Raw genomic sequence first — 13,522 nt, 5'->3', positions numbered from 1 at the left:
ACACTTGACGATACATTTTTTCTACGTCAGCTACTAAAGCGATTGGATGCTTTCGAAATCGGATCATCAGAGTTATAAGGTTTTCTTGAACCACCGGACCAATACAAAGACCATCATTTAACGAATAACCTGTCGATGTTTTACTGGATCCGTCGAAAACGACACGAGTTTTTGTGGTAGTGCTCGATGACTTTATGACCGGGTGGTGGGGCAAATAATAACAGGGATGGGTTTCATTTTCAGGAAATTCAACTTTCTTCATATGTCCTAGTGAAATATATTCCTGCATAAATTTGTCATATTCGGCTCGGAGTTCAGGCTTTTTTTGAAGTCTTTGTTCCAGCAAATTGAATCTATTGATGGCAATTGATTTCGATTCTCCAATCACTGACTCAAAATTTGGGCGCTTGGGAAGGGTTACAACGAAACGACCATCACTCTGTCTAAAGGTGGTTGCTTTGAAATTTTCTTCACAAAATGTTTCCTCTACCGAATATTCAGTGCGGTTTGGGAGCTCCTCTACCTTCCAAAATTTTTCTATTGCTTCTTCTAGGGAGACGAGTGACAAAGTCGACGCGGCTACGAGATTGAGATTTTTAGGAGAAGCCATATTACCACCACCTGCAACTACCCACCCGAAAACACTGTTGACCAAAATGGGTAGCGATCCGCTCAATTGTATTCTGTCTGCATTAGGGAAACATTCGAAGAAAAGCTGAGTTCCTATTATCATATCGATTGGGGCTGTTTGATAGAAATTCGGATCAGCTAAACTCAAATGATGAGGTAATTTCCAGTCAGCAATTGAAATAGTTTTCGAAGGTAGATCCGCAGTCATTTTTTTCAATACTAGAAAGGTGACAACTCTTGAGAAATTCCCATCCCTCGATAAAATTTTGCTGGTGACTGTTTCAGTGGCTTGTGTTGGAGTTGCACCTATACCTTGAACTAAAATGTTAGTTCGTTGACGCTTGATTCGTAGAAGTTGAGCTAGTCGATCAGACATCAAATTAGGTTGGGAAGCGCTATCGAGCAGTGCTCGAGCGAGATGTTCTTTACCGTATGCATCGACCACACGTAAAACTGCTGTTAGCATGAACACAGTTGGGCTAGAATTGGACAGTGAATTTGGGTGTTGTGTATCAATGGGAAAGTCATGTAAAGCTGTGGTTTGAACGGTTACGGCGCTGTTCTGACTTTCATTCACCATGTAATCTTGATGGCCATAACTCGGATCAGAATTTGTAGTGTTGAAATGTAGCATAGAATGATGTGATTTATTACAAAGGCGACATTTGTAATTAGATGGGCAATCTCGGGCGAAATGATCTTGACGGAAACAGTTGATACACAGTCGTTTTTGGTTAACTATTCGCAAGCGGTCGTTTACAGACATGCGTTCAAATTTGGGGCATTTTACTAGCAGGTGACGTTGATCGCAAGCGTGGCAAGATGGAAACGAATTCGCAGTCGTAGCATGAGATGAAATTCTCGGGGTTAATGATTGTCTAAAGTAGGACCCGCTTTTGAAAGTTGTGTTGACGGCTTGAGAAGGGATATGGTTCACAGATATAGATTCCAATACACGTACTCTTTTTTCCAAAAATTCTACCAAGCACTCATAGGTTTGATTATCCACAGAAGCAGCATGATCTTCCCAAGCTTTAATCGTTTCCTCATGCAATCTCATACAGAGAAGGTGTTCCAACAGCGTACTCCACTGGACCGTTGGCTCACCTAGTTGAGCAAGAATTTTGATATGCCTTTGGAATTCATCTAAAGTTGAATGAAGTGTAGCAGCAGTTTCTTTCTTCATTCGTGGAATTTCAAGTAAATCTTGAAGATGACGTTTTTTCAATAAGTACTCATTGGAGTAACGGTTAACTAAAATTTGCCAGGCGATAGGGTAGTTGATTGCACTGATACCAATGGACTCAATCAATTGAGCAGCTTCATCTTTTAACGCGGAACGTAGATAATGAAATTTTTGTATGTCGGGTAGCTCTGCATTTTCATGAATCAAGGCCAAAAATGTATCATGAAAAGTAAGCCAGGTACGGTAATCACCGTCAAAATCGGGAAGTGTAATGGTTGGTAGCTTGAGTCCAGATAAGGTAGAAATATTGCGAATGGGAGGTTCTATGGGGCGGTTATTAGGGGTTACCATTGGGGTGGGCATTTTTGATAGTAAATTAGCTTTTATCTTAAAAAGCCTTGGCTCGTAGCTCTCACGGAAGCTTAGGTTCAATTCTTTACCTTCTTTGCTGGTTTCCAGATCCTCTAGTTGTGTTTGCACTTCCTCCAACGATGTCCACAGACGGTCTAAGTCCTCCAATCGAAGAGGCACTTCGAGCCCGTCCCGTTCCTCCTCGAAGTTGTCGACAAAGTTTCCAGCACGGGTGAGAGAGGCCAGTAGGGTTGTCCGTCGAGTAGACAACTGATCTTTAGATCGTGGTGTGCTCATTATGAATGCGCAGCAAGAAAGGTACTAACCTGGAGTAAGGCTTAATTTGCCTTGTAGCTGATTCTACGATGACTTGGTAGTTAGAAAACTGGCTTGATCGCAGTTTATTCTCGGACAAAATATAGCAGATACTGGTGCGACGTCCTATAACCTTGCCGGTGGGTTGAGCTGGACGAAGCAAGCGTCGAAATGATCGGTCTCTAGTACCTGTTTAAAACAGGCCTTGAATTTTATTATCCCTGGAACTGGTGGAACTCTCAATCTGCGATTGGAGTTGATGGTTATGGTGACTAGCAGCGGTTAGGACCTGTGGACGTACCACGGTAATAGATGACCGGAAATGACGATGTCGGAACACCAAGTTGGAAAGGTGCTTGAATTAAATAGGAAAAAATATCTAAAAGCACCTGGGGGGACCCTCGGTTATGTTGGAGAGGTACGTACCATGTACCTAAAAGACTAGGCCTTGTATGCTATACAAATCCGGAAAGAATCTTGTAACAAGGGCGGCAAAACTGGCTTGGCGTCGTTTGTCGGAGTTACAGAACCATTGTTCTACTTGAACAAAATGGCGTCGATTACTCAACAAAATGAGTTTTAGCAGCTATGACGCGTAATTTGACTTTAGCGAGGAATGTTACAACGGCGTAGCTCTTAATCCTGGTCACGGCACCACTTTTTGTTAGGGCAGGCCAAGACTCGCCGTTATTTTAACGTTTTCTCGCGCGATGATGTGGACATCTATAATCCGAAGTTCACTTGAGCTGATTTTGTCTAAGCCGTACAGTATAGATTAATCGTTCACTTTCCACTTTAATTTCCGGATAACCTTGGGAAGGAACTTCAGGGATAGCACCTTAAACTTTCAAGCCACTTTCCGGTTAAATGAAGTTGGACTTTGTTTAGGAGAAACAACGAAGATGACTTCTATACTTTATTGATCTCAAGTGAACACTGATTGCACATATCGATATTAGCTTTTAAGAAGCTGTTCTTTTAGAAAAAAGTAATTACTCGCGAGAACAATCTTTTTCTACGTATTACAGTGGGTTTGGCCATATTCATATAAAAGTAATTACACCGAATCCTAACAAACATATTTATCAGCTAAAACCACTCGATTACTCGAATGGACAAGTTTTAAATCTAACATAACTTTTACAAATATTGATGAAATTTCGCTAAATTTGGACAGAAAGTTCGATTATAGTTGAGCAACAAAACAGACCAAAAAAATTGGGAGTCAAGTGCTTGAAGCGCCTCACAGCGGCCAATCCGAGAACTTTTTCTACAAATCTTCATGACTTTTTCTCGCTTATTAAAAGATCTAGTGAAATAAAAAATACACAGTTTTGTAGAGATTCAAGATTCATGGAAAGTATTTTTTGCGAATTTTTAAAGCGAAGTATTCAAAAGATATTCAACAAACAAAGTGCCCAACCAGTCATTTTGACTGGTGCGGTCTTTCTAGTATTCTAGAATTTGCAAAATTGACAATAGCAAAAGTTGAAAAATTGACAGAGTTGAAAAATAAATACACAAAATTGAAAAAAATTACAAAATTGACAAGATTGACAAAACAAAAAAAGTTGGAAAAATTCACAAAATTGACAAATTTGCCCGGATTTCATTTTAAAGTGCTCGGATTTATTTACCTTTTTTGCCAAATCGAACCAAAAAAATAAATCAAATTGTTTAGTAAAAAGTGTTAATTTATGCTTCAGAATTTTTGAATAAATTTTATAAATATAATCATGAAAGGTTTTATGAAAGCCTTTAAAATCTGCTGAAACCTGCTGAAATCTGCTAAAAGATTTAAAATCTGCTGATAACTTTGGATGGACATTTTTTTCAAGATTTTTTTTTGCTATTGATATTAGATGAAACTAGTCCGGAATTTTCGGCCCGGATACGTGCTGAAAACTTTCTGGTAACCTTAGTATTGATTCATCTTAATAAGTCGTTTTCGTTACTTGCATATTTTAACAAAATTTTACTCCATTTAAAAAATAGTAGGGGAGAGTGGGGTATCGTGGGCCATGGGGAAACGTGGGCCACTTTTAATATCTCAGATGTGTGTTGAGATAAAAATCTCAAAACAACTGCCATCGTCGTCGCTTTGCGTGAGCATATATTTCTATATGTTGTTGACTGAAATACGCATCATATGCTTCTTTTATATATCAAGCTTAAAAAAGTTAGAAAAATTTACTAACACAATTGAAAAAACACCCGCTAATTTCATCGATGGGGAACCTAAAGTGCATGACAAAAATATGCTCATACGCTTATGATCTTAGTTTTGTCATGATCTTTCACGTGGAAAAGGAATTTTTGATGAAACATCAATAAGTCACACAAACGCAATCAATTTGCAAATCATAGCTTGTGGGGAATCGTGGGCCACACATCTTGAACCACCTATATTTTTATGTTTTTATACACATTCAGAACTTGAAATACGTTTTTCTTATCTGTAAAGTTTTCTTATGCCAAATGAAGAGTTATGAAAAATATTTTGTCCATCCTATATAAGAAATTTTGCCAAAACGTTCGCGAGCCAGGTTTTGGAATCTATGCTATCATACACAGCTCTCTTTTTTTTCATCATCTGAAATTGCTTTAAAATAACGAAATGAATTAGAAAATCACAGTTTTGGGTCAACTCATAAACTTTGCATGTTATTTGGTCAATTTGGATTTGGTGGCCCACGATTCCCCACCATTTTTAAAAATCCAAAAAATATTGCTATTTTTCAAACAGTCAGAATATGGGCAAAATAACTTATTAAAAATTAAAAAAATACCTTATGATACCTTGAAAATGTAGAAAACCATACCATTTTTTATTTCCATTTTATCTTTTATAATAAAGAAGTTATGGATCAAAGAAAAAAGTGGCCCATGATTCCCCACTCTCCCATATAAATATTACGCAATACGGAATGAATTATCCCTGCCAACTTTTGTATGTATGTACGTCAATCTTTTCAAGGCATTTAAAATCTCTTCGGTTTATTCATCCCAGAAATGTCAAATGGCGTGACTATAATGGACATAAAGTCAATTTTATGGTCTCCAAATATAAAAAATAAGCGCTCATTTTCCACAGTTTCCAAGTATACCGTTTTCCTTAGAAAAAAAAATGATAAATAAATAAAAAAAAATTGCAGAATAGTATTGTTGAAAAAAGTACCGTTCAACAGCTTTTGACATTCAAAAAAATAATTTTTCCATCGAACTTTAGTTATTTCATAAACAATATTGATTTTTCAAAGTACGGACCTCGACCTCAACTCAATCAAACTCTTTCCAAAGTTTTTAATATCTCTATTTGACAAATTAATTTGGAAAGCCTTCTACATATTAACAGGATGAATACGAATTTGAGTCATTTTTAATAATTGCACCTTTTTAAAGTCAAAATTTTGCTAATAAAAAGTCGCTCTTCTGAGAGATTTGTCTGTACCAAACCGGTTCTAGTTGAATTTTACTACCCAAGTGCAAATTCTGTCTTGTTTTTTTTCCTTTTTGGTGTTCATAAATATAGAGCACGTTGTCAATTAAAATATATTTGGATTTGATTTAATTTTCGTAAATACGCATTTCTCTGTTAAAGCTTAGCAAAAAAATAACAAATTGAAAAAATTTACAGAGCAAGCTTTCGATATTTTACATTAAATTTTGATGGATGAACGAAGTTGTTCGAATAGAATTTAATTTACAAATGGTTGAAGTTGTTGTAAAAGTATAATGTTTATTATCATGTTGATATTATTAAGTAATTTTTCACGATTTTTAAACGATTTTGATACGAACTTGCTATCTTTCTGAGGCTATCCAAACTCCTCAATATTAAAACTAGAATTCGTTTGAATACTCTTCAATCCAAAACCTAATAAAAAAACATTGAAAAATGTGTGATGGAATTTACAGATAATGTGTCAAATGCCGTACAATTTTGAAAATAGAAAAAATTGTAATTGTAATTGTTTTTTTATTCAGCAATGAGAACCTTTTTTTAAATTATTTAAGGCCATCAGTGCCAAAGGGACGTAAGAGCAAAAATGATCGATTTCGAGTAAATAATGCCAAACAATTCACCATGTTTCAAATTATATTTGTTGAGTTTTTCAAATTTTCAAAATTATTTTCGCATACTTTTACGTCCGAAGAAAAATGCAAAAGTTCGAAAAATGTATGGAAAATGACCAAACACAATAGTTTAAAAGAAAAATAGTTTATATACACCCTTGACTTATATCATTTCAATGAGATTTTGTTTTTTAATTCAGTGAGTGTAGATTGAGATATATTTATCCAAATGACATATGAAGAAAAAAAAATCAATTCTTAGAATATGATTTTTTCAAAAAGAGCTTCGCGGGCCACGAAAAGTTGGTCGCGGGCCACATTTGGCACGCGTTTCTTGGTTCGGCCACCCATGCTGTAAAGCCTAAATTGGCTTAGACACGGTGTATGTCTTCTCTTTTTTCTTTCTTTTCTTTACGCTTCTGGTTAAAATTTTGGATTGGCTTACTAGGAGGTCACATGCCATTTTTAACCAATTTCTGACTACAGGAAGGGGTTTTAATGAGCCTGAAGTGAAAATATGGTTTTTTAAAATGTCGCTTTGGAGAAGCAAAAATACTGTTTTTCAATCAATTACTTTTTTTTCTTTGCTGGCTGATTTCTTTTTAAGAGTTCGAAAACTGAACTGAAAATAATAAAATTCAAATGGATAGGGACAGTTTCCAGACTGTTTCCGTAATATTCCTGTCTAATTTTGGCCTGTGAGTCTGCACTTTAGTTTATGTAAGTATTTTATTTAAAGAACAAATCGGAGTCCATCAACCAATGATAAGTTTAACTTTCAGTAAATGCTCCGGTTTTGCGCAATTCGTCATCGTACTATGTTATTGCCAAAAGAAACCCTTCCCGAATTAGGAAGAAAGCCGACAGTTCGGATTTCATCGATTGCTTTATTCAAACTATAACGAATTTATCTCGATACTTTCTAATGCGTCTTTTAATCGTATGAAACATCGTTTTACTGTCATCCTATTTTTATTGTAGTAAGTTTGTTTGAAGAATAAGTATACTAAGTATCATTTTGATAAACAATGATAATAATACTCAATTTTAACAACCATACATACCATTTTTAATATATAGTCATTTCACGTTCAATTCATTTATCGATAGTTATAGATTTTTCCGGGAAATCGATTGAAGGATATATTTTTTTTGGAAAAATCGATGAAAAATATTTCAAAAATCATAATCTTAAGAGTACGTGGCTTATAAAATGGGTTCTAGGGGTTTAGGTTTTTGAGAATAGCACCAATTTTAGTTTATTGTAGAAATGTTCAAAAATAGTCAATATTACATACGTATTTGTGATTAACCGATTATGTTTGCTGCATGTTTGTTTGTTTCTTTGTCCTAAACTCGTAACAATTGCCTAGGGGTTAAACTCTCATAAAAGAAAACGAATTCGCTAATATTTTATCTGTCACTTTACATGTAAGGAGTCGATTGGAAATCCTTAACTATTCCGGCCTGCCTACCAATTACCACCGACTATTTTCCGGACAAACGATCATTGCATAATGATTACGTCGTATCGGACTATACGCTTTTGCCGGACGACGTAAACGCTGAGTTTGCTCAGAATCGAGCAATTTACAAAAAACCGCTATCAACGGAGGAGGTTTTCAGGGAGCTCGTTTCCCAACGATTGGCGCAGGTAAATTTGAAGTTTTGTCTTTTTGAAATATTTTGACCCTAACATGTGGTTTTTTTAAAAAAAAAAAAGGGTTTCCAGCTCATAGTTTTACCCGATAAAAGTATAACCAATCCGCAACAGGCACCATGTTGCGGAGGACAGCTGCAAACTTCTTTTCAATTGAGTGTTTTGAGAATACGACCTCCGCAGGAACAATCACAGGAATATTTACTATCCATAGGGAGGATTTTTCACAAAATCACTTTAAGTGGTTCGGTTATAACCGTAACCCGGTTCAGACCGAGGTAAGCGCAGAAGGAAATAAAGTAATATATCATATTTAAACTAAAACTAATTTGTTACCGCTTTCTTTCACAGGCATCCATATCCACCGATCAATGTAGACTATCGTTATCGATTTCACGCTCCTCAGCATGATACGTATGAGGTGTCTGGTGTAAATTTCACCACCGAAAAGCTGGAAAACTTTAACTGGAATTATATGGACCAGTATATTTGTACCCGAGGCGATACCGATTTTCAGCTGCATGAGGTAAGCTTCTTGTAACTGAAAACCTGTTGTTATTAGGCTTTATTCAGTGACGAGAATCTTTTTGTTGAATTACATGACAACATGGCAAGGAAATTTCGAATGTGATGATTAAAGACAGAAATCGATACAAATCTTTAATTAAACACTTTTCTAACTTTCAGAACATGAAGTACTGGCGATATCGTATGTATCTTTTACCGAAGGATGATCCCTCGATGAAGAGGATTTTGGACGGTTCTGTAAAGCATTGTGATATCTATACCGAGGGCAAAACACTACAAATCGAAAAACATACATGCGACGAATTTGTTCGGTTTGTGGAATCCCACCTGAACAAAATAAAAAAAGCAGCGACGAAGAAGCTAAGGGTAAGATAAGTTTTGATGTTTGCATTGTGTAGCTTACAACCGATTCGGGCAATCTACTGAAAAAAACAAAAACAAGCAGCTGTACTTAGAAGCACAATAAATCACTGTTTGTGATTAACCAATGATTTGAGGTAACATCTTACTCTTAATCGAAATAGTGCAATAATGTTTTTTTAATCTTTTTGTATTTTTTCTAACTAAATGTTAATTCACGAGCACAAATTGTTGACTCATGAACATCATCGATATGGCAGTGTGTTTTAACGATTATCTTGATGCCAGATATTAGAAGAGGAACAAAATGCCACACGAAATTTTTCTTTCAGGGAAGTCCGCTTCAATCTCATCTGACCAGAAGGCGACACAGCACGAGCATTATCTCCAGACCTCCACCTAACCAGGTGTGCAATTAAAAACTCAGCATCTCACTTTACCTTGGCTTGATTCCCTTTCCCGTTTTTTTGTACTATGATTTCCCCACCTTCAAAAGTTGTTCTGCATAAATCTATCAACACGATTTACCCATACGTTTGGTAACTGTTGAGTTTTTTTCCAAATTATTTTTGAACAGTTTTTAATTATTTATTTTTTGTTTTCAACTAAATACTTATAAAAAAAGAGACTCTATTATTCCTTCATTGATAGATTTATGTTTGAAGCACTCCCATCTAATTGTTGGTGTTGGTTTTAGTTGCTTATAGTTCAAAATGCACCTCATCCAAAATTTACGTGTTTATACCCAGCAATCGCACTGGTTTGTAAAGATATTTTGTTCATGATTTCATACATTGGTACTGCAGTTTTTTATAACTATATATCTGGACCAATAATTTACTGGCGTTTCTACACCACACTATAGGTAACACAGTCACAGCCATACCGTGAACGAGTGGGGAGCAATCGTCTACCGGAGAAGCCACGATTAAGGTTCATATTTTTTTTTTCTCTAGGAGTTATATTACTTACAATTAAGTTTTTTTATCGCTTTATTGATTGGTTTTGGTTTGGCTTTTGTATTATAATTGAAAGCTTTTTGATCATCACTGCTGTTGTGGATTGTGAGCACATCATTGCACTGACATTTAATTTTATAAGTTTTTCACGGTTAGTATTAACAGATCAAACATTTGTAGGTGAGAGCTTGTGAGCCAAATGGCTTGGAGAATTATGACCCTGGCTGTTAAATTCCCGAAACGAGTCAAATGATCAAAGCCTCAAATGCTGATTCATGTGTACATTTGTCATAAATAAAGCTGATTTTCGAAGATCATACATCTCATACATTTACGGTCACACACGAGTGTTACCAAGCTACAATGTTGTTAATATTTTATTGTTAATATTCACCGTGATACTACAAAAAATTTCTAGTGTTTTTTCCTACATAAATTTATCCTGAAAACTATATAGATATACCTACTCTATATAATGTGGTTGAGAAATGGCATCAGTGATATAAAATAAATGGAATATTCCATACAGTCCGTAGAATTCGGACAGGACATTTTTGTGACATTCTGTGAAGGCAGGAAACAAATTGACTTCAATGACGCTTTGTCCATATCATCCGGGGCAAACCATCCCAAAAATCTATAATTTTAAAACCCGTATGGTCAATATTATGACATTAGTCGTAATCTAAAGATCTGTAGGGTCAAGTGGGGTAATTCCGAACAAGTGACATACGTGCTGGTGTGGGGGATGAATGAACACAAAAAGTTCCAAAAGTGGTAGTTTAACATCCGATTGATAGCTCTAAGCTGTTTCCGATCTGTTTTCAAATCCTAATGATATCATTTCAGATGTTTTCAAAACCATTACCCCGTGGAACGGAAATCGTTTTGGACAGTGTTCAATGTTTTGAATATCTGATCATAGGAAATCCAGCTAGAATGTTGTTATCAACTGTTTTACATCCGGTTAATGATGCTCTGTCTAGATATTGAAGAAATTTTGAAAAGTTTTATTCGCACAGATTCACAGATGACTGTTCATATTTACCCCATAGTTTTCGTCCTATGGGGTAATTATGAACACACATTTCCTTACATTTCTTCGGCTTTTTGATGGTCAAATGTTTTATTCATCAACTCAGGGGGCCATTCATTTATTACCCAAGCATTTCCAGACCCCCTTTCCCCTCCTCCCCTTGTAAGAAATTTCTCACAAAAGTACCCCCCCCCCCCCCCCCCCTTCTGTAAGATCTTAGCACAGGACCGTGAAGAAATCTTAGCCAGGAAACATCAACACTCGGCATTCTATATCCCAGGATCTTACTGGACCAAATTTTATAAATTTCGTAATTAAATTAAGTCCGCAATGTGTTAAGTTTTGAATTTTTGAGAAATAGATTTTTTTTCTTCTAGAAATGAGATTCGGATTAAAAAAAAAGCTATGCCAGTTCTTTTCAGTCTTTGAAATAAAGTTTTGAACAAAATTTTATCAAAACTTAATAAAACTTCAAGAGTGAAAAAAGTTTATAAAACCGAAATTTTGAAAAAAAAGCTTAGTCCGCATTTAAACGAGTCTTAATTTTGTTTCAAAAAAAAGTGATGAGAACTTGCTTTTTGTTGATAGAAAAAAAATGCATTAAAATGTTATCTCAGGTTTAGTGAGTGGTGCGTAAGGATAGTTTTACCGGTAATACCGAAACCGGAAACCTGTATCCCAGGAATAGTTTTCTAACGCCGAATAAAGGTTTTACGTCCTTAACCAGTTTTTTTGGTATTGATAAATAACAAGGTTATAAACTAGACTCGAAGAAATTTTTAATTTTACTTAAAATAAAATTCACCATTTTTTAACAAAAGGTTTGCTGCTCGAGCTTTTATTCATTACAGCGTGAAATTGAACATTATTATGAACCTTAAATCTCTGTGGTCAACAGTAAAATATATAAAAAACCATGATAAATTCAATAGATGAATAAGTCCACAAAACAAAGATCAAAAAGATAAATTTTCCTGTATGTTTGGACAACGGGCTGCTATTCAGAGCATTAGAATTACAGCAAAGAATAATTTTTATGAGTTACATTCGGATAACAAAGATCCAAAATCTATTTTATTGCAGTCTTATTTTTATACTTAGTTACTTTTAAAAAAATTTTTTTTAGATACCTTTTTTAAAATTTAGTACAAAATGAAAATCTTTTGGTTGAAGATTTTTACTTTCAGTTTGGTAATGAAAACTTCTGCAGTAATATTTTTTTTCGAGAAAATAGAGCTACTAATGTGAAATTTCGTACAGGTAATGAAAAACATTGATTGGCGTAAATATTTTTCAAAACAGTCGATCATATAGAATTCACAAGCCTTGCAAAAAATGACCGTTCACTTATCCAAGAAGATTTTAATGGGTGTTTTTGTGAAACAACCATCTTTTAAAAAAATAAGAACTTTCTGTATATGTATAGGTTTCAATTTCATGATATCTCGCACGTACGTGAAAAGCCTAACCCACGACATTTATGTGAAAACTTGATTTTTTTTTGCTGCGCAGGACATTTAAAACGGATGTTAAAACTATCGAGTGCCTAACTCGCCTAAAATTTCACACGTATGGAGAGGTCCTATCAAATAAAAATGATCTGCAACGACATAAAGAAACGAAAGAAAAAGAAACCAACCAAAACGTAAAAGATGCAACAAAAAATTGAACTACCGAAACAAAAGATAGAAAAAATCAATACAAAAGAACACGAAATAGCTATTTTTTGTGTTGTTTTACCTCTTAATTTTGATTGCATTTGTTTATTTAATAAGTTTTAAACATGAATTGAATTGAGTTTTTATAAAACAACGCATTTTCTTATTACTGCTAATTATTTTCATTATTTGGTGTTGAATTGAGATTTTCTGACACCATATAAATCATATTGGACAAGTCTCGGGGTAATTATGAACATAATTTTTTAAGTAAAAAATCACCATACACTGCTTACTATGGGTAAATGTAACGTATAAATACTGTTACATTTCAAAAATTTTATACCAAGTCCGTAATCCGTGTTCATAATTGCCCCCTAGACAGGGGGGTAAATATGAACAGACGGGGTAATTATGAACAGACGTCTCAAAGATGTGGGTTGCGACCAAAAAATAAAAGTTACTCTACAGAATGATGAAGAGCACGGAAACATTCATTATTGGCAGGTTTTCAGAATTTATGATAAGAAATAAACATATGGTGGCTGTGTGCCAAATGAAGAAATTTTGTTCATAATTACCCCACCTAGCCCTACTCGGTTCTGGCTCGCCAACCAACTGACCTAAATATCACAAGCCAAATTTTCAACCATGCATTTATGAGTTGTTCACAAAAAGAAGTGTTGTCGAGTAAGTCCTTATTTGATAAGGTACAAGGAATAGAAAAATTTGAAAAAAAATTAATACAATTTGAAACATTAG

The 13,522-nt window shown here is 35.0% G+C and overlaps 1 protein-coding gene across 6 annotated transcripts in view; it reads left to right on the top strand.

Annotated features, from left to right (window-relative positions):
* Nucleotides 1–13,522, top strand: part of LOC129755127 (GATOR complex protein Iml1) — a 34,759-nt gene that overhangs the window by 8,390 nt on the left and 12,847 nt on the right. For 2 of the 6 annotated variants that reach the window (XM_055751462.1, XM_055751461.1), the window contains 6 exons: nucleotides 7,996–8,213; nucleotides 8,283–8,497; nucleotides 8,571–8,745; nucleotides 8,907–9,113; nucleotides 9,440–9,514; nucleotides 9,973–10,040. In XM_055751462.1, the coding sequence (XP_055607437.1) occupies nucleotides 7,996–8,213; nucleotides 8,283–8,497; nucleotides 8,571–8,745; nucleotides 8,907–9,113; nucleotides 9,440–9,514; nucleotides 9,973–10,040 (958 nt within the window). The remainder of the gene's footprint in view (nucleotides 1–7,995; nucleotides 8,214–8,282; nucleotides 8,498–8,570; nucleotides 8,746–8,906; nucleotides 9,114–9,439; nucleotides 9,515–9,972; nucleotides 10,041–13,522) is intronic. The other 4 variants (XM_055751465.1, XM_055751464.1, XM_055751466.1 and 1 more) reach the window with 3 other exon arrangements.

The sequence above is a fragment of the Uranotaenia lowii genome, chromosome 3 (assembly GCF_029784155.1).
Source record: "Uranotaenia lowii strain MFRU-FL chromosome 3, ASM2978415v1, whole genome shotgun sequence".
Classification (NCBI taxonomy): domain Eukaryota; kingdom Metazoa; phylum Arthropoda; class Insecta; order Diptera; family Culicidae; genus Uranotaenia; species Uranotaenia lowii.
Note: the sequence above shows the minus strand (reverse complement) of the source record. Positions and strands in the feature narration are given on the sequence as shown.